The 20,333-nt window shown below is 36.9% G+C and overlaps 7 protein-coding genes across 17 annotated transcripts in view; 3 read left to right on the top strand and 4 right to left on the bottom strand.

Moving 5' to 3' along the window:
- LOC106658953 (zinc transporter ZIP1-like) overlaps positions 1-4,818 on the top strand; it is a 35,365-nt gene extending 30,547 nt beyond the window's left edge. For 5 of the 10 annotated variants that reach the window (XM_023460062.1, XM_014381165.2, XM_014381167.2 and 2 more), the window contains 3 exons: positions 60-1,086; positions 1,487-1,582; positions 2,814-4,818. In XM_023460062.1, coding sequence (XP_023315830.1) covers positions 60-1,086; positions 1,487-1,536 — 1,077 coding nt within the window. In that variant the 3' untranslated portion in view covers positions 1,537-1,582; positions 2,814-4,818. Of the gene's footprint in view, positions 1-59; positions 1,087-1,486; positions 2,064-2,813 lie in introns of those variants that run through there. The other 5 variants (XM_014381171.2, XM_014381172.2, XR_001339541.2 and 2 more) reach the window with 4 other exon arrangements.
- Positions 4,819-4,822: 4 nt separating this feature from the next.
- LOC106658950 (sterol regulatory element-binding protein 1) lies at positions 4,823-9,861 on the bottom strand. Its single transcript, XM_014381162.2, has 8 exons — positions 9,422-9,861; positions 8,264-9,046; positions 7,959-8,190; positions 7,492-7,895; positions 6,498-7,421; positions 6,135-6,424; positions 5,760-5,915; positions 4,823-5,684 (listed from the first exon to the last, which is right to left on the bottom strand). The coding sequence occupies exons 1-8, from the start codon at positions 9,513-9,515 to the stop codon at positions 5,331-5,333; spliced, it is 3,237 nt and encodes a 1,078-aa protein (XP_014236648.1). The 5' UTR covers positions 9,516-9,861; the 3' UTR covers positions 4,823-5,330.
- Positions 9,862-9,940: 79 nt separating this feature from the next.
- Positions 9,941-12,057, top strand: LOC106658951 (membrane-bound transcription factor site-2 protease). Its single transcript, XM_014381163.2, has 6 exons — positions 9,941-10,269; positions 10,337-10,621; positions 10,683-11,033; positions 11,109-11,267; positions 11,341-11,601; positions 11,673-12,057. The coding sequence occupies exons 1-6, from the start codon at positions 10,195-10,197 to the stop codon at positions 12,036-12,038; spliced, it is 1,497 nt and encodes a 498-aa protein (XP_014236649.1). The 5' UTR covers positions 9,941-10,194; the 3' UTR covers positions 12,039-12,057.
- A 106-nt stretch (positions 12,058-12,163) lies between these two features.
- LOC106658954 (LYR motif-containing protein 2) lies at positions 12,164-12,924 on the bottom strand. The gene is made up of 3 exons (XM_014381173.2): positions 12,538-12,924; positions 12,319-12,459; positions 12,164-12,253 (listed from the first exon to the last, which is right to left on the bottom strand). The coding sequence occupies exons 1-3, from the start codon at positions 12,571-12,573 to the stop codon at positions 12,176-12,178; spliced, it is 255 nt and encodes an 84-aa protein (XP_014236659.1). The 5' UTR covers positions 12,574-12,924; the 3' UTR covers positions 12,164-12,175.
- Positions 12,925-13,148: 224 nt separating this feature from the next.
- Positions 13,149-14,327, bottom strand: LOC106658826 (zinc finger C4H2 domain-containing protein). Of its 2 annotated transcripts, none has more exons than XM_014380952.2 (5): positions 14,269-14,327; positions 14,038-14,209; positions 13,785-13,963; positions 13,506-13,706; positions 13,149-13,424 (listed from the first exon to the last, which is right to left on the bottom strand). In XM_014380952.2, the coding sequence occupies exons 1-5, from the start codon at positions 14,325-14,327 to the stop codon at positions 13,295-13,297; spliced, it is 741 nt and encodes a 246-aa protein (XP_014236438.1). In that variant the 3' UTR covers positions 13,149-13,294. The 2 variants fall into 2 exon arrangements, with proteins under 2 accessions (XP_014236438.1, XP_014236439.1); XM_014380953.1 differs by having other exon boundaries at positions 13,295-13,424; positions 13,515-13,706.
- Positions 14,328-15,835: 1,508 nt separating this feature from the next.
- On the top strand, positions 15,836-19,021 carry LOC106658688 (sorting nexin-12). Its single transcript, XM_014380756.2, has 4 exons — positions 15,836-16,662; positions 17,919-18,014; positions 18,105-18,229; positions 18,339-19,021. Exons 1-4 carry the CDS (start codon positions 16,498-16,500, stop codon positions 18,442-18,444), a joined length of 492 nt encoding a protein of 163 aa, XP_014236242.1. The 5' UTR covers positions 15,836-16,497; the 3' UTR covers positions 18,445-19,021.
- On the bottom strand, positions 18,722-20,333 carry LOC106658687 (dehydrodolichyl diphosphate synthase complex subunit nus1). The gene is made up of 3 exons (XM_014380754.2): positions 19,916-20,333; positions 19,435-19,846; positions 18,722-19,367 (listed from the first exon to the last, which is right to left on the bottom strand). The coding sequence occupies exons 1-3, from the start codon at positions 20,229-20,231 to the stop codon at positions 19,277-19,279; spliced, it is 819 nt and encodes a 272-aa protein (XP_014236240.1). The 5' UTR covers positions 20,232-20,333; the 3' UTR covers positions 18,722-19,276.

The raw sequence follows: 20,333 nt of genomic DNA, 5'->3' as shown, positions 1-20,333 counted from the left end.
CCGGGGCTCGAACTCAACATATCGCGTCTCGCGACTAATCGCTTCCTGCTCGCACACAGCAAGGCCTCCTGACGTCGCTGCTGCTCTGCTTCGGCGGCGGAGTCCTCCTGTTCACGACGTTTCTCCACCTGGCGCCGGAGGTCCACGAGTCCGTGGCCTACCACCAGAGCACCCACCAGCTGGTCGACCTGGGCAGCCTCAGCCTCGCCGAGCTGCTCTTCTGCTGCGGCTTCTTCCTCGTGTACCTCGTCGAGGAGACGGTCCACGCCGCCCTCACCAGCAAGCCCGACTCGACCGAGAGTCTGCTCTATCGCACGGTCTCGGTGCGCCGCTGCAACAACAACAACAGCAGCAGCAACAACAACAATAACAACGGCAGCAACAACAAGTCCAACGGCAGCACGACGTGCAGCAGCGCCTCGAGTCAGCCGCGCAATTCCCTGACGGTCGTCCAGCCGAGGAACAGTTGGCGCCCCGAGGCGGAAAACGACGAGGACGGCCACGAGACAAAGTCCGCTTTTGTCCTCTCGCCGCACGCCTTGGAGGAATCCAGAGCCAAGGTTGTCGCTAAAGCTCAACAGCAGCAGCAGCCTCATCAGCATCACAGCCACCACCACCACCACCACGCGAGCAACTCGATGAAGAGCTTGCTGACGGTGCTGGCCCTGTCGTTCCACGCCATCTTCGAGGGTCTGGCCGTGGGCCTCGAGCCGGCCTTCATGTCGGTCGTCTACTTGGCCGGGGCCATCGCCACCCACAAGCTCGTCATATCGTTCTGCGTCGGCATGGAGCTGTACGTGGCCGGCGCCTCGAAGCGCACCATACTCGGCTACCTCAGCGTCTTCTCGATGGTCACGCCGCTCGGCATAGCCCTGGGCCTGGCCCTCGGGCACTTTCGCAACGACAGCGAGACCCTCGGCCCGACCCCGACCATCCTGCAGGGCATGGCGGCCGGCACCCTGCTCTACGTCGTCTTCTTCGAGGTGTTGGCGCGCGAGAGAGCCAACGAGAAGAGCGGACTGCTCCAGTTGGCCGCCATAATCGTCGGCTTCATGCTCATGCTGGGCCTTCAGCTCGCCAGCGCCTGTAAGTGCACCACTGCGCCGCCGGACCGATCGGAGCCTCGGCCACGCGCGATTCTTCCGAGGAATTTCGCGTGGCAGTTTCGAGGATCGATCGGCCCATTGGTTCGGGCTATCGTCGATCGCGAGCTTTGCCGCGTATTGCGCTCGCGAGACAGTGACGAATCGAACGAATAGCGATAATTTACGATTCGCGCCTCGTAGCGAATCATCGACCCCCCGACGTGTTTTTTTCACGCGTCACTCAACGCCAACAATAGCAATCGCCACATTTCATCCTATTATTTCCATTTGAATTTTCATTTGTTATTCATATCGTCAACTTTTCTTATATTATAAACATAAAAAATTAATTTCAGAGAAATCATTCTAATGAATTGTCTTTCTGTTTCTTCTCTTTGCAGCCGCGCACTCGCACGATCACGGACACTCTCACGCTGGGCATGGCCATTGACCTACTACGTAATAAGCTTCGCATCCAAGGATCCATCATCAACGATGTGCGTTTGGTTTTCTCCAACGAAATATTACTTTTTAACTTTATTTGCCCGAATTTCTGCTCGATTTATATTTCATTTTTATACATGTATGTATAAAACACGTGTTTGTATGTGTGCGTGCGTGAATGCGTATGATTCAGAGTCGTGTACTACTTGATCAATTTTCGGCGCATTTATTCTCATCGTATGAGAAACAGTCAACTCTGTTGCCGATAACTCATGTAATCTTTAATTGAGCACTTTTTAGCATGACGATTGAATTTTAATTTTGATTTTGTTCTTAACAATGATGTTATCTCACTCACGAACGAGTGCGAGGGGAATCCATAATTGGCAGTGTACAACACATTATTGTTTTATAATTATTTTTGTAATTTTATAGCTATGCCAAGTATTGAATGTTAATGAATTTATACAATTGTGTACATATTTTAATAATTATAAAGACTAATGGTATCGAAATATACTGTTAAAAATTGTATTTATGTTGTCTTGGTTTTGCACTGCCCATTATTTAACGTCGCTTACTGGCTTTTGAATTTTTACATCTGAATTATTTTACAAGCTTCGGAAAATCAATTGAAACGTGAAATATGGCGCATTTTCTTAATACTATAACAAAGCACCGAATAAGTTAGAAAGATTATCGAAATCAATTTGCACGAGTATTTTATTTTTCATTTAAGAGTGCATCCTCAAAAACAATGCACTTGAAGTACTTTTGGATCCAGAAAAAAATTACCAATTTTTTACCGATATCTGAGCAGACGTTATCGGATCGATACGATATTGTATGTGCTACGTACTACTGAATTAGGTGCTGCGTTTTGCTTTGTGCGCGACTTATCTCCCTCGTGGTGAGAGAATCTTCATATTCACTTGTGATGATTATTCATGACTAATTTTACCTGACAATCGCAAACGATCATGATTATGATATATTGACGCGCTTAAAATTTTTTTGCAGTTATGCCTTAGTATAATTGCATCGAGTCAAATAACCGCTGCTACTGTTATTTTTTACGTTATTATTACAATCGCATCGTGGCTATAGGATTGAATCGCGCATATTCAGCAAGACAACATTAAACAAAAAAAACAAAGCGAATCCAGTCAATCGATCACAAAATTGAGTCTCTGAGTTTTTAATTTTTTTTGTCACTTGGATGTGACTAAAAGTGCCCGTGGACAAAAAATAACGCTCATTTATCGCTTTCTACATCTGTTTTAGATGCTGCTGTTGATCAACTTACGGACAAGGACGCTGAGGATTTATCGACTACACAATGACGAGCCGATGTAAAATATAGCCGCCGACGTCTGACGCCTTCGCCACAATAGCAAAAACTTATATATAACGTATATAGTAATGCATCGCGAGAAAAATGATTACACAGTCACCGTCATTATTATCTACAATAATCCAATACATCCCTTCACTTTTATTCTCGTCTTCCCTCCATTTTCTCTTTCTCTCTATGGATGCATCAGATAGGGACCAAGCTGTGTAATTTCTACTCGAAATTGTAAAAAATACACGTGTACCCGTTTTTTAATCTTATAAATATTAGAGTGATAATTTTTTTATACCATCAATAATTTTATATACGATAGAAGTGAAGTGGCCTTACGATACAAGTTGTTTTGAATAATGTTGAATGTTGCATGATTCTGACTTGAGTCTGAAATTAATGTGGAGAAAAGAAACCTGCCAAAAGGGTAACCGCTTCCACTCAAATTTCTGCAATAGGCTCTTAGAAAAAAATTTTTTAAACAAGCATAATATGTCTCGTTCAACTCAAAATCGTGCAACCGATTAAATCTGTAAAAAAATAAGTCTAAGAAGATTAGTGTTAAAGTTTTAGCTTGTAAAAACGTATGTTAGAATTAATTACATTAGAGTGATACTTAAAATAGTTTTTGTCAATACACAGAATTTCGTATGACATAATTCTGCGTTATTTTTCAACCATCCATCCATCATAAATATAATTGTTCATGAAGTAAAGATTGTAAAGTTGTTAACATCGAAATCAATAATAATAATTCAAGAACATATTCAAAAACATTTGAAATTATTTGATACACCTTGTTCAACTTGTAACAACGGATTTCCCAATGATTACATTACTTTCAATAACTTAAAACTCATAATTTAAACGTAAACGCATTTGTACGTAAAAAATTGAATTTTTTTCAAAAAGGTTTTAAAACCCAGTACTTTACTGTTTCGCAGTGGAATATATTTTTTACGATGAATATGACATTCACGAATAGGCCTATAAATAATGTAATTAGATGCTACCACGAGGGCAAAGATAGGACGAATTTGCTGAGGTCCTTATGTGATACGATTAAATAACGAGACCGAATGGTAAGATGCATGCAGTAATATATTTCTATACAATTTAAACAAAAACTTACTTTTGTTTGCATATTTTGACAAATACTTTTTTTCAACTATATTTTCCTTACGCTAACTGAGACTCAATATTTTAGTACACACAAAATCTTTTTACACCGAAAAAATAGATGAACATTATCTTTTTTAATTTGCACAAAGTTCAAAATAGCTATTATTTTCTATCTATAATGCGTATACCATAGAAATAAAAAAAATATCGGTATTTAAAAATCTTCGTTGAAAATTATCGTCTGTGATTCCATGGTATGATTATGTTCTTGAAGCGTCGCAACGTAGAAGTGGTAGTCAATGAGAAATGTAGTTACAATACATTACTTACATTAAAAAAAGTATTCAGCGTATCACCAAAAAAGTAATTGATTGTAATTAAATGTTCAAAAGGATATTTCAAGACTGGTAACGTGATTTGACACATTAAAATCTTGTTTGAAATAATTAATTAATGAAGATTGATTTTTTCGGTATGAAATACTGTTGAATTGTTTTTTACTTCTATAATCTTCTAACTGAAAAAAAAATGTTGGCTGTCAAGTATATTATTTTGCTCTTTGATATTGTTATCATTGCATGAACATACGATATCTATATTCTTTGTTCTCTCGCCGAAAAAGATGTTGATTTTATTAGTTTAAAATATTGATATATTACAGTACGATACATAATTTAGAAATATTTGATACTCAAAATTATACTTTCTTTTTTGCATAAAGCTATAGTAAATATACTTCAAATGTTTCGATATTTTACATACATTTATTACAAAAATTTACATGTTTTAGAAATAAAATATTATTTTTCTGTATTTCTAGGGTATTAATATTAAAATTTAGTTAAATATATAACATTTTTATAGTAAAATAAAATAAAAAATTTATATCACCAGAAATAAATAAGCTATAGAAAGACTTAGTACTAACGTGTATTGTAAGCTTATGTATTTGAAACTTAAAGTGAAGTTTGATAAATATATAAGCGGATAGTTAGGAAAATTTCCAAACGTGTTAACTAAACTTTGTATCAAGTTATTTATAAAAGGTTATATGATGACCTTGAGAAACGAAATCAAAAAAGAACATCATAACACCTTTTAAGAATGTTTTTTATATAAATCTCAAAGACGGGTTCGAAAAACTCACTTGTTACACAGGATTCCCTTACGATTGATTCTTTGAAATAGTTATAAAAGACTTTAAACTTATGTACAATCAGTCAGAATTATCACTAATTTAAAACAAAAAGTAAAACTACTGGTAAAATCTGAAGGACTCGTTTCAGCTCACTTTTTTAATCCTCAATCGCTCGCAGTTGAAGTAATCCATCATCTCAATTAGATGAGATGGCAGGTGTGAGTTGTTTGATGAGCTCGTAACACTCTTGCAGACGCTTACGGTCCCCTAGTCTTTCTAAAGTTTTGGCTGCCTCGGTAAGCATACCAGCCCGTTCACCCGGTGAAGCGAGTAACAAAACTGGTAAATGTCTGCAGGCCAAACATAAGGCAGCAGCGTGTTCACGGTCTCCACCACCGTGTTCGTGAGATCGGTCTTTGCCGCAAATAATCGAGGATCGTGAATTGCGATGATGTAAACTACGATCGAGAAGAATTTGGGTTTTTACTGGAGTTGCGCCGGCCATAATTCTGGTTGTTGCTTCGTAAAGAAATACTCTAGGTAATACAGACTAAAAAAATAAAGAGAATTGATAATTGTCTTATTTCAACAGGTAAATAAATATATCTGAAAAAATCATGCTCACCGGTAAGTGTTGACAAAGCTTCCGCATACATGCTAGGTCTCGTTGAAAGCCGACAAGAGCAGAGTTAACTTCTTTTTGATTCATGCTACTATGTTGTTTCTCCCATAAAGAAGTTCTTATTTCAAGTAGCCAATCGCACACCCACAACTGAGTTAGCTGCAAAAGAATAAATATTGATTAACAATAAATTTGAACTCAGTAAAAATGCGTGAAGAAGAAATCTTTAATGTTGCAATTACCCACCACGGGAGTTGCACTGAAGAAGTATTGCATGTTTTAAATATCAATGCAATGCAACTACAATGCACTCACGTAATGGCCTGATGCTTATGATCAAAGTTGTCTGGAAATTTTAAAATAATTATTAAAACTCACCAACACATTTTGAGATGATTGTTCTTTGCAGTCATTATAAACAGTCGAATGTTCAAGGAAAGTACTAGCTTGATCCACCATACGATTAGTTGACGGCTTTAATTGATTTTTCATAGATTGTAAGAGTATTAATACAGCAAAAGGTAAAGGATTATTGTTGACAGAGCTTTTTTCAAATGGGAATTTGTTTTCAACAATATTCCACGCTTCAGAATCGTCTTCTCCTAAACGGACGTTTGCCGCTACACACATAACAGCGCCCCACCACAAGCCAACTTTATCTTCCACTTCTGTAAAAAATATTTTTTAAGTTCAACTGTGAAGTAACAAAAGTAAATAAAATTAAATAATAAGTACACTTACTGATAACTCCTATTTTATCAGAGCTACCATAGCAAAGATCAATTTGAGCAGCTGTCATGATTTTGTTTGAAATATCTAATAATCCGGAAGCATGAGCATAACCGACGGTACCAGCTAACAATTTTAATCCTTGAGCTATGAGATGTTCTCTGTACACTCTAGCTGCAAATGCAAGTGGTTCTGATTTACTATTTTGCAGGGTAAAATCGTTGTCACCTTTCAACTCGTAAGTCAACTTTTGACTCATGATGAATTTCATGCCGTCTTCATCGTTCAACCACTTAAGTTTTTGAGGTACAATGCAGGTAGTTAATAAAGTTCGAGCTTTGCTGAAGTAGAATTTGTGGACAAGTGGAAACATAGATTGTTTAAAGCTCAAAGCAACATTTACATAAATCTCTGCAAGCAAAGCCTTCGGCATAGTATCACCAGCAGCTTCGGCATAATTAAGTGCCGTGAGAGCGAGATACATCGTTGATTCTTTGCTGCGCCGCACGAGTTTTAGGCACAGTATATGTTGATAAATTATAGCCATTTCCATAGCCGATACTTCGGCCTGCTTTCGATTAGACGGTGCAAATCTGCTGTCAAAGTAAAGAATGAAGCGAGTTACGTAGATACGATTGAGCATCTGACGAAATAGCTGCCAAACAGTAACACCAAGTACTTCCATTCGGGTAAGAGGCAATTGACGTAAAAAGAATTTTAAACATTGATTTAAATCACGATCTGCTTGCTCAAAGTTATCCTTGGACAAATTAAATTCAGCCTGACGTCGCCAGCGATGTAACTCGATTGTTGGCTTACCCTCGTCTATGAGAATCGGATCACTGTGCAAAAGTATCCGACACAGTCCATAAATGAAGAGGAACATATTTGTCAATAATATTATCATATTGCTCCAAATTTTGTTATCATTGTGATCTGAAATCATTTTAGAAAATTTTATTAATTCATTAAACAAAATTAAGACGAAAAATTTGTTTTGAGCTACCTTCAATCGACGTTAATGACCTTCCACCATCGTAATGAGGTATTTGACCTCTGTAGACAAAGTGATGAGCCTTGTTTATGGCAACTCCAACTGGATTAAAAGCCAAAACCACAAACAAAAACGCACACAAAGTAAGTCTAGCTTGATCTCCAATGCCTGTTCCTTTAGATAAAATTTTAGGAAGTCTATGCATCTTCATTTCAGGCTCATCTTTGACCGCTGAAGATATTGTAGGAGATGGCGGAGACAGCGGATTAGGGTCTGGAGAAAGTGATGGCTCACTGATATCTGACCGTGGAGGAGTTAGTTCGCCACAAGCAAGTAATTCACGAAGATTGTGACGTGAAGACATTTTCAATGACATATTTTCTGCTTTCAATTTTGCATTGGAGTTTTGTAAAAACCTTAAGAAAACAAAGATTTCAAAGTTATTCCTGACTAATTCAACATAATATCACCAAACTTACCTTATGTAATCAATGGTTTTCCTCAGAATAGCTGATTTATTTAGCTTAGCATCAACTCCTACTACCATATTTTTAAGTTCGATTATTTTGTCATTAATCGATGTTCGATATCTACGCTCTATTGCATTGTGAGCACTGCGTTTAACTTCTTTAACTTTGGGAGGAGAAGAACTTGTATTTGTATTAATCCTGCTTATCTGCACCTTATCTGTATCCAAAACGAGAGGAATTCCTGTAAAATGATCATTAAATATAAATTATAAGATATACAAATATTCCCTTAGAACTTTATAAATGAAAATTACCAGTAGCAAGTACAGTGCCATTTCCAGTATTAACTAAAGTATGAATTTGGTGTTGAACCTGCTTTCCATTTACATTTTGTGAAGCTCCAGAGTAAACAACAGGCTCTGACTTTATTAACTTTGCAGGCAGTAGTAACTGCCTTGATTGTGTAGATACTGGTGCCAATGCAACAACCGGTGGAACATTAAAATTAACATTTTGAGCAATGGTGTAATGTTGCCCAAAAACTGTACTTTGTGATTGAATTGAAGAATTCTGTGACTGGATTGGTCCTGCTTGTAATTGCATCGGAGAAGGTTGAGATTGTATCGGAGAAGGTTGTGATTGCATTGGAGAGGGCTGTGATTGCATTGGAGATGGTTGCGATTGCATTGGAGAAGATTGAGATTGCATCAGTGATGATTGCGATTGCATAAGAGGTGATTGTGATTGCATCAGAGAAGGTTGCGTTTGCATTGGAGAAGGTTGCTGTTGAATTTGTGAAATTTGTGACTGGAGAGGATGCAATTGTTCTTGTCCTTGTTGTATTGGTACAGTATGATCCATTGGACTTTGGCAAGGAATTTGAGATAATTGATTACCAAGCATGACAGAAGAAGGGTTGATTTGCTTTGAATTAGGAACTGGAAGGTAAGGAGAGTCTTTCATGTCATCAGATTTTAAAAAACTGTTAAAATCTAAATCATTTCCACCCATAGCCAAGGTATCAATAGAGCCATCAAATTCTGACAGCATTTGATCCATTGAGTGCCCATTTTCCATCAATTCCTTGGAAATGAAATCTGTCAAGAAATATGAATACTTACTATAAAGTCATTGTCATACAAAAACAAATGTCATAACATTAAAAAGAAAATATTGAAATAAAATGAATAAATATTAGTATTATAAGGTTAGAGCATACAGCGGATTATCGGGCATAATAATTCGCGATAAGCGTGTCCTTTAGGCGTACGTCACTACAACGTCGTGAGTTTCGATAAAAGCTCGTCGCAACGACCAGTACATCATTGAGTAAACAATAGGTAAGTATATGCACACGAACGGATCGAGCATGTGGCCACATTCTCACGTTCATTTGAAAACAATAGTAATCGGTGCCTGGCCTAGAGGGAATGAAAGCCACGTAAAGCCACATAATCCTACAGTATACGTACCGTGGAGGATGGGCATTTCGTTGAGGTAAAGATTTTCATTCGTGAAGTCAGAGAAATCACTCTCCTGGACCGAGGCCCAGGTGTCGTCGTTCATTTTGCCACTGATTCTAAAATATTATGCAGGAGACGAGGCACAATTGTTTACGTGTTCACAAGCATGGCATGCCGATCGAAAGTACGACACGCTATTTTACGATAGGCAAATTTGCAAAAATCCCATGCAAACACTTTTCGGAGCGGCCAGATGCGCTTGTCAAAATGCGAATACGAATGTGCGTTTCGCAGCACATGCGATCGTACGACTAGTGAATCGTCCAATCAGAGCGCGCACTTGCATCGTATGATCCTGCGTCACGAAAGTCATCGGCCAGCAACGACATCTAAAACGAAAACCTTACAGCTCAAGAGAATCTATCATAGACCATGGCCGGCTGTAGTATACAGATATACAAATATACAATATTGCACTGTCGCAATGAGCTTACTCGATTGGTAAGACAGACTTGCTCCGACTGTATTATATAGCATTATAGATGATAAGATACGGCGCGCCGCGTGTGCACCTGTCCCCTACAAAGCCCCGGTCTCCGCGCACGTTTTGCAAACATCGCCGTCGTAAATAGACCACACGTGTTTTTACTCTCTTATTCATGAAATAAGATTTTCAACCGTCAATGTAACAAAATGGTCCCTATGCTTGTATTGATACTTTTTCAAGCTGACCAGTCCTGGATCAATATTTTTTTTAACTAAATACTTCAATTAATTAAAAAATGGACACTATTTTATTTTTGGTTATTGTAGGATTTATACACCTATCCTTTTATTTCTTCAACACAATTTTTGTGGTGAGTGAAAATTGTTGATTCATCACATTACATTCAGCTCAATTTTCTTAATTTACACTTTTTTCAGTCATGTATGCATTTGCCTTACCTTGTACTCTTGGAAAATATCGGCATTGATATACAATTTTTAAGAATAAAATGGTTTACCACAGCCTTCAATCGATCTCTTATGAAGTGGGGTCTCAATCGATCCAAATTTTGGGCTGCATGGTTTAATACAGGAATGATTGTAACTCTCTTACTTTTACCAATTTCAATCATACTTCTACTAAAAATGACATTTGAAGCTTTTGTGAAAGAAAATTCAGTTGATCCTAATGAAATTGGTTCTGGAGAGACTCTAGAAATAATGGTAATAGCATGAAAAGAATTCTTGATTGATACTGTTATCATATATTTTAGTCATTATTTAGATTCCAGGAGTTACCATTCCATTCAGTGAAATAGGGTATTACATTATTGCACTTTTATTATCGAGCTCAGTTCATGAATTTGGACATGCTATGGCAGCAGTCAAAGAAGATGTTCGCTTTTTAGGAACAGGAATGATTATATTTTTCATACTGCCAGTGGCATATGTGAATATATGTGATTCTGGGTTAAGCATGCTAGGGCACAAAAGTCGGCTACGTATTCTATGTGCTGGAATATGGCACAATGTTATTTTAACTGGTTTAGCTATGATGATTGCAGGACTCATAACAATATCGCTTAAACCATTTTTTATCCAAAATACAGGAGTTTACATAAAGCATATTTATCCTGCAAGTTTCTAAAAAACTATTTCTTGTAATATTAATTTATATATTCTGCTCACTCATCAGCCTGTTTCCTTATAGAACTCTGGACTTTTAGGACCTGTTGGTCTTTCTAATGGTGATGTTGTTCACAAAATTAATGATTGTTCAGTACATGATTCTACTAGTTGGAGATACTGCATTCAGCAAGCTATTCAACTTTCTACACCTGGATATTGTGTAAATGATAATATAGTCAGGGTAAAAGTTTATTTTTCTTACTCATTCTATAATTTTAAATATGATGAAATTAACGAAAAAAAAAACCTTTTAGAAATCAGATAAATCTTCATTTTTGCAAAATGATGCCAATGATATGCACAATTGTTGTGATAAACATTACAAAAATAATGGTCATTTGTGTTTTGAACACTTAGGCATAATTGATATGCAAGCTCCACACTCATCATCTGTCAATTTCTGTCTGCCCATTCGGACTATAATATCAAGTTCCCACAACTACTGTCAGAGTAATGATCATTGCAGCATGGCTAGTGATTATTGTGTTAAACCTACAGTTACTAATTCAACCAAAGTATGTTTTTAAAAAAACTAAATAAGAAAAATTTTAATCAAGGTGTGCAATTAAAAATTGTATACTTTTAGGTTGTTCAGATTCAAAGATATGGAGGCAAAGATGTTATATTTCATGGAAATCCACTAGAAATCTATTATACTATTGAATTGTCTGATTGGGTTCCAAGATATTCATTTTTTAGTCCACAGTTACCAGAAGTTTTAATTTTGCTATGTAAATATGTAGCACTATTTTCATCTGGAATAGCCATTGTTAATGTTATACCTTGCTTTTTTTTTGACGGTCAACACATTATAAGTATTCTGATAGACCAAAGACTGAAAAATACAGTAAAAGAACAAAGTATCCGTTCGGTGATAGCATTTGTTGTAATGACAGTTTTCAGTATATTACTTATTGGTAATGTATTTATTATACTATTTAATAAGTTGTGAAATAGAGTCACTTTTTATTTAGTTTTATGTTAAAAATATTTCACTCATGTTTTTTAATATGTACAGTTATTCATAAGAACGTTTTGCGTGCTTTATAATTATAAAGTTTTTTGGTACACTAAGAAATCACAGATTATTTAATGAGCCCTTGCTAAATTCTTCTGTAATTCTCTTAAAGAATTTTCTCCATGAGCCATCAAGGCCTTCAACTGCAACTATTTGTAATACTTATTATTTTTCACAAAGAACAAAAATACATGATATTATTATTGATACCTACATCATCCGTTACATTCTTATATGTTTTAAAGTCGGATCGCACCCAATTTTTCATATAATCCCTATCTGCTTGATCAGGAATTAGTTTTATTGTTCTTAAAAAACCTCTATACAATTTTAATACCTCTCTACTAGCCATGAACTGGAAAAAATATTTTACATTAAATGATATAATATATTGATTGTGCGATATTACTTTAAATACTAATCTAATAGAGACCTGCTTCAAATTCATTGTTGGTGGAACCGGCTTCATATTTATTTTTTTGTACAATATTTTTTCGGATAAATCATTCGCCAAAAAATGTTTACTGTCATTGAGCGATTTGCCTCTGCTGGTCTTAAACCCAATAACATGAAATTTAGCAGACGAAAAAGTGTATATCGTAATGCGGAGTGTTTTGACTCGACTTGGCAAGTAGTATGCAATTCACAGTTGCTGACTCCTGGCTGACTGCTACCAGTTCTGCAATAATCAAATACACAAAATGCAGACAGTGGCGCTACATTTCACGAGAATTTTAAATGTTAAGAATCGTTTTAGGAAAACTTACAAAACGAATGAGAACTCTTTTATTTTTGTTATTACAAACATTTATTGATATAAAATTTTAAAATATATCCGTAACTAGGTATATTTTTAATTATGAAAATCATATATAAATTGATTAAAATTTCCACATATAGCTAGCTGACATTGTTATATATATACTCACATACTTGTTACTTTATTCTATAAATTTACACAAAAAAAAGTAGTTGTGTACATTAATAAATAAATATTTAAAAAATAATTATTAAAAAAACTAAAAACGAATACTTTATGGCTTATGTTTATAAATTGAGCTAAAATTCAATTTATGAAATATATTGATTCTTTTACTAGAATCAATATTTTTAGATTATATTTTAAGTACTATGCGATTAATATGAACCATTAAATGAATGATTAAATAAATCTTTTAAGTAATTTTTTTCTAATCTTTCTTTTTTGGTTTCTTAGGATTACGAGATCGAGACTTGGCCTTGCATAAGGGACATATTGGTGCATTTCTGTGTATTTGTTGATGGCAAGAAAGACATGATTTCATAGGTGGTGGTTGTTGCCTATTATTAAATAATTTTACATGATTAGTTTTAAATCAATTTTAGAAAAGTTCAATAAAATTCAGTAACAAGCGAAATTACATTGAATACCTGAATGTTGGCGCTGGTGGACCAGGTGCAGGTGGAAGTGGCCTTGGTTCGGTTTTGCTAGAACCTTGTAAAGGTTGGGGAGCTAAAAATGCATTATTTCCAGGATGTGGATGAAGATTTAAAGGAGGAAGTAAGTCATCCCCTCGCACATCCACCCGCCAGTCTGTCTTTTGTACTGCTCGATCAAAATAACTAAATAACAAAACATAATTATAGTTACAAGAAAAACTATAATACAGTTAATCTTAAATTTTTAATCAAGTTTCTCACTCTGGAGTAATATCCGATTCTATTTCATAAAGTTCAGGCAATCTTTCTAATCCCAAATAATCTCTTCTCATTCTATCAATATCATGTTTTAAGGGCTGATAGTCATTATTATGAATGATTTTAGCTGATTCCCTAGCACGATTTCTTGCTTCTTCGGCATGCTTTATAACAGACTCCATCTGAAAATGATAGAGTAGCAAAGGCATTATAAAATTGAAAAACAAAAAAATCTGCTGAAGCATTATAAACTTACTGCATTTATGTCAGCATGAATTTGTCTTAGTTCTTCAACATGAGCCATCTTTTCCTGCATAAGCAAATCCATTTCCTGCTTATACTCCATTAAGCATTTTTCTTCTTGCTCAGTAAGCTCAACCTCTTGAAAAATTCTTTGCTTAATTTTGTCCAACTGAATGGTTTTAGATCTAAAATCGGAAAAAGATTAGAAAGTGAATGACATTGATTCGTCCACGAGATCGCTCACCTGATATCTTTCAGAGCTTCGAGCTTGGCAAAAAGAATCGTGCCTTCTGGTAGTGCCATTTTTTAACTTAATTCGAACTAGATAATACAAAAAATCACAGTCAATATTGTAAGGATATTACGGGTTCGAAGTACACTAGGTATAGACACAAAATGGAATTCAAGTCTGCGTGTTGATCCGCATCGTCGCGATGTGTCGAACGAGATATCTCTTTGTGTGCTCCTGCGGCGATCCGCTATGTATGATCCTCCATGAAGTTTTATATTATTTACTTCCCTTTCTCCGCGTTGAAAGCGCAGCCACTATTACGGTTTAGCGTGTGACACTGTACGTGCCGACGATGAGCTTTGTCAAAACAATACGCGGCTCTGATTTCTCGGCATCATTCACGTATTATGCTTAATGGCTTTGACGCGCGGTACGTGCGCGTATGTGTGTATGCGGCAATTTATAAATAGAAAAGTCAATGAATGCCCTTTTCCATCCAGAGTCCGGACGGAGCAAGCTGAGCCGCCGATGCGACGACAACTGCGTTCATCTCCCCCCCTTTTTATGCGTGTGCGCCTATATTATATCTATATAGGTGTAGGCACGCAGCGTACACACAGGAGACTGCCAAGAGAGGAGCGTGAAGTGACATTCCAGGTAGGATATATATGGACGTGTACTCGCTCAAGGGGGAGTCGTTATGCCATTGCGTGCATCGCAGCGCGGGGAGACAAGCCGACGAGCATAAGGTAGCCGAAATTATTCGGCTGCCAAAGATGATGTGCCTATATTGATCCTTTCCATATGCACCGGTTGTCAATTTCCACACTTGCTATCAATTCCTTAGAATCGGCATATCGTACAGCGGCACAGTCACGTTACAGATACGGATGAATAATGTTTTCTTTTTTCTTTTCGAAAATGTGTGTCAACATTATGAATGTTTGTGGATGTGTACCTAGAAATCCTAATTGACATTTGAAATTTTAATCATCCGGCTGATTAATTACTTTATGTCGCTGAGCGATTCTCTGAATAATTCATCTATCTGCGTCGCTCAAAGAATCTTCACGACGAGAGCGAATATTTATACTTTGGTCGCGAGATGCGTGCTTTTTGCAGCTCACCGTGTGAACCTCCTATCTTTGGAGCTGGTAATTCCAAAGCTTCTATAAAACCCAAGGTATCATCGGGTTTTACGCGTTTATCTCCTTCAGCGTGCAGCTCTGCAGCTTGAAAAATAGACGTAGGATTTTACAATGAGTCAGCAAGCTGCTGCGTTTCGCAAGTGGAATTTTCGAATGGTCGCGCGAGTGGCTCGCCGTTTGCGAGCAGTCAAGGATTCTCACACAACAACCCCTGAGCGAGCCGCTACTAAGTAAGAGCGCCTTTGCGCCTATTAATACGTTAAATGCACGTGATCCTCTCTCTTTTTACGCAGCGACCATAATGCCTGTGTGTGTACAAAGTAAGTACATGCTGTAAGGTGTATAAGTTGCATTGGCGCCGATCGCGGCTTCGACGTCGCGCGTGCACCGCAGTCGCTAGAACGAGACGGAGAAAACAGGCCGCGCGCGAGCGTCACGAGCGTCGTCAGTCGAGCGCTGCAGCATCTATACAAGTATATTATACCACATATCGCGCTGTACACTTGGCGTGTTTATCTGACCGTCGCAACTCTCGCAATTGACAGTGCACACAGGCCAACGGCGGAGTGGCAAAGGCACATCTCGCGCAGTAGCAACTGGGCGTGCGTGTTGATATATACGCGAGTGTCTGCGTGCGCCAGATGCGTAAAGAAGTCATTGTATAGCAGGAGCGAGAGCGAGAGAGAGAGAGAGACAGAGATACCGAATCGCCGTCATGAGCGAATGGCAACTGGGCAACAAAATTCCGGCAGTCAGTAGGTGGATGTAACGTCCGGCGGTTCTTCACATATAAACACACACGTTCGAGTCCATATAGCGATTCGTATTACGTATAACGTATCGAGTGCTTGTGTGTGCAACCCGTTACTGTACAGTGTGACGTGTGTGCGCGTGTGTGCTGCTCGTGTGTCTGTGTGTGCAGCAGCAAGTTTATACAGCATACAAGTGCAGCTTAACGCTTTCTGCAAACTCAACGCGTATATGTGCAACGGCGACTGAGCGCCCCGAGTCGCAGACCTCGCGCTGCTGCCTGTTGTTGTGCTTGATTTGTTTTTCAAAAGTACGTGTGTGCCCCCAAAGACTATTATAAATAATGGCAGACACAACGGTGGACGCGACTAGGCGGCTCAACGTCAAGAAGCAGACCCTCGACGACGCTTATGCGGCGCCAGCCAACTTCCTCGAGATCGACGTTATCAATCCCATTACCCACGGACTCGGCAAAAAACGATACACCGATTACGAAGTCCGCATGAGGGTGAGTGCACTTCGTCCCCAATCTTCTCGGAGTTTACTTTTTTTCTTTCCTATCTGATACGCAAACGGCACCACGACTATGCACGCCTCTCTCGAACTTTCCTTTCTCGCTCGAGTTAATATACCTCGTCGTTCTCTCCGTCTCTTTTCTTCGCTATAATACATCGACTACCTCGATATACAGTATGGCTCGCGAGGAACTCCTGCGATTCATGCATGTATTAGCATCAATAGCAATTTCGCTCGGATCTTTGCTGAAATTTTTCTGAAATTCCTTAATCCAAGCTTGTAGATTTTCATATTTAGATTAGGTGTGTCGCGCGCTCGGTGCCTGCAGACTTCTCGAGTACTGTATATTATATACTTTGGCACGCGTGCACCGCAGCCCCGATAAACGATGGGTGTTTTTCATTCTCATAAAAATTGTGTTTACGTCAACGTATCTGCCAATTATCCTCGGCTCTTTTCGGTCGCTATGCTCCAAAAAGTCCTCGTGAATCATTGCTCCCGCCGTCTACGCTTGTATTATAATAGCCTTCGATCGAGCGAGCATTTAAATTGTACAGCTCATGCAATGCGTGTCGATCGTGCTGTCGACTCGTAGCGGCTGACCGCAACAAAGAGGCATGATATGCGGCTGCATGCAGTTTGTTGCCTCCGCTCGCAACATCCACTCGTTGTGCGTGAGCATGTAACTAAGAGAATCAGAATTTTTATTAAATGTCCTCCTTTTACTCGATTGCTCTCTTTTGTACACACAAACGCACACAATTGATCGCTGATTTTATGAATTATGCAAACTGGCAACAAGTGTCTGCGTGAACAGTATACACTGACGAAAAACATATCATTACACGCTCTCCCTCTCTTTCTATTCTCTCTATTCTCTCTCCACACAGCTCTTTGAAGATGATCTGTTAATTCTCTGTACGCAGCGCACGTACTCGCCTTATGTATATAAATTGCTGAACATCTTTTCATTATATGATTTGAAACACAGACACGAACTCACACATGCATGTTGTATATTTACGTACACATTCGTTGTACGAGCAAAGTTTATAAATAATTTTATTTGGCTTCAGAGTCAATTGGCAGTACACGAATTGTTACCCCTCCTTGCGCTCGCGGTAATCGCAAATTGTTTGGCAATGAGTAATTTAGTTATGAAACATATACTTCCACTTACCCCAAAATATCCGCACATATATTATTTACATAATAATTATGCCTAATTCGTGTAATTTTCATTTTTAGACAAATTTACCAGTTTTCAAAGTCAAAGACTCCAGCGTAAGAAGGAGATACAGTGACTTTGAGTGGTTGAGAAATGAGCTAGAACGAGATAGTAAAGTATGTAACACTTTATCAGATTTATTATGCTTTTGTTGTCTGTACTCTCAATTGTATCTCAAATAATTGATCCATTCATTTTGATTTCAGATTGTCGTACCTCCACTACCAGGCAAAGCATGGAAACGACAAATGCCATTTAGAGGAGATGATGGAATATTTGAAGAAGACTTTATTGAGGACAGAAGAAAGGGCTTAGAAGTTTTTGTTAACAAGTGAGTTAAAAATGTTTTTAAAAAATTCTTAGAAATTCTTCTATCAAAGATTAAAGTAATTCATCTCAATGCTAGCTCACTTTCTTTAATTAATACTCTTTTTTTTCAGAATCGCTGGACATCCATTGGCTCAGAATGAGAGATGTTTACACATGTTTTTGCAAGAAGTTTGTATAGACAAGAATTATGTGCCTGGAAAAATAAGGAACACATAGATAATATGAAAAAAAAAAAAAAAAATTAATTAAGGCAATAAGAATGTTGAAATTCTTTTGAACATGTCATAAAATTAATATTTTAACTGATTTATACAAAAACGATCTGGAGTATCTCTCTATATTACTATATAAAGTTTCAAATTGTGCTATGAAATAATATTTACATATTCTTTCAGATGAAAAACTCAATTTTTGAATTTTTTATCTGTAAATGTTACATACATATTTATGAAATGTTTTCAAAACATCTCAATAAAATGTAAATTACTCGGTGTAATATTTAGTCTTTCAATGAGACAGTCATTTATTTGTACGTTGTAATTCTATAATTTAGCCTATTTTTTTGATTTGACTATACATAAATACAATTGCATTTTCACTCACTTTGAAAAAATCATAAATAGAGAATAAATAATATTAAAATTGATAAGATATTTTCTACACTGTTCATTTGATTATGAATTGTGAAATTTATTATAAGCAAATTGTTATTTTAAATATATGGTGTAATTAATGATTTGGACCTTATGATGTATTAATTATTCACACGTTTTAAAAGTTATTAAAATATAAATTGAAAAATATTGCCTAGTTTTCTTCTTTGTTTATTTACAGATTATAATTTTTAATTTCCATCATAAAATACATTTTTAATACACTAAGTAAAAATTTTATACAACAAAAAGTTGATATTCCAATCATTTAACAGGACTTTTACTGTAAATGGTTATGAATGTCGTTTCAAAACTCACAAGTTTATCATTTGATGAAATTTATGGTACAAAAATATGGAAATTCATGATTTTGCCTTGTAGCACAAAATGTTAACTCATCTACCATAACGCTGTTCACTTTTACTAAACTTTATAAGGATACTTTTGAAGGTTTCAAAAGATGCATTAAAATTGGCAGGAACAGTACTAAAACAAAATCTAATTAATAATTGTAATTTATAAAAAAAAAGCATAATGAATAAAGTTAACTTACAAAAACTCTGTAACTTTGGTATGCCAAGGCAAAAGGCCATAAGAGCACATACTGCTTCCAACTACTATAGCTAAATCAAGATCTGGAAATCCAGTACTTAATGTAGAATCTAGTAGAGCTTGAAGTTCTTCCATACTACACTGAGTAAGGTATTTTTTGTTCACCATAGATTTTATACAATCAACAATTTTTTGTTTGCCATCGCCATATGATAAAAACTGTATTTTATGATAATCACTACTTTGGATTACAGAATTAGATTCTGATACATCACTCGATATTTTTTCAATTTTTAACATAGTCTTATCAGTTGAATCTATTAAATGACAGTTCCATTCAATTTTTTCCGCCATTTGAGGTTTGAGCTGAATAAATTTTTTCTCAATCTCTTTCACATTTTTTTGCAAAATACCTAGAATAAATGTGATATCAAGCAGATATGATCAATTTATCATTCACAATGAAATAGAATATCAAATACCTTTACAATCGTAAACAGAAACGTAATGTATTTTAGCAGCGATGCACCAATTAATAAATTTATTTACGTCTATCGACGATGTCACTCTATCACTAACAATGAGCGCTACATGTTTCGGATACTTGGAGCTTCGATCAAAGCAACAATACGTTTTTATGCGCTCAAACGTCGATTGATCGAAATATTCTTTTCCAAATCCAAAAAAAGTTCGCTGTTTGTAAGCTGAAATCAACAGTGCAATTCCCTCTTGTAAATAAGTAATAACACTGTAGATTATGTGCACCGTGTGCAAGAGAACCCAAAACACCGCAAACATGTTGTTTCAGCAGAGTGAAATTCAGCTATATCACGTGGACATTTAATTAGATATGATTATTTTGAGTTGTAAAATCATGATGAAATTGCAGCAGACTACACA

This window comes from Trichogramma pretiosum, unplaced genomic scaffold (genome assembly GCF_000599845.2).
Source record: "Trichogramma pretiosum strain Unisexual culture from Peru unplaced genomic scaffold, Tpre_2.0 scaffold10, whole genome shotgun sequence".
NCBI classification, from domain to species: domain Eukaryota; kingdom Metazoa; phylum Arthropoda; class Insecta; order Hymenoptera; family Trichogrammatidae; genus Trichogramma; species Trichogramma pretiosum.
Note: the sequence above shows the minus strand (reverse complement) of the source record. Positions and strands in the feature narration are given on the sequence as shown.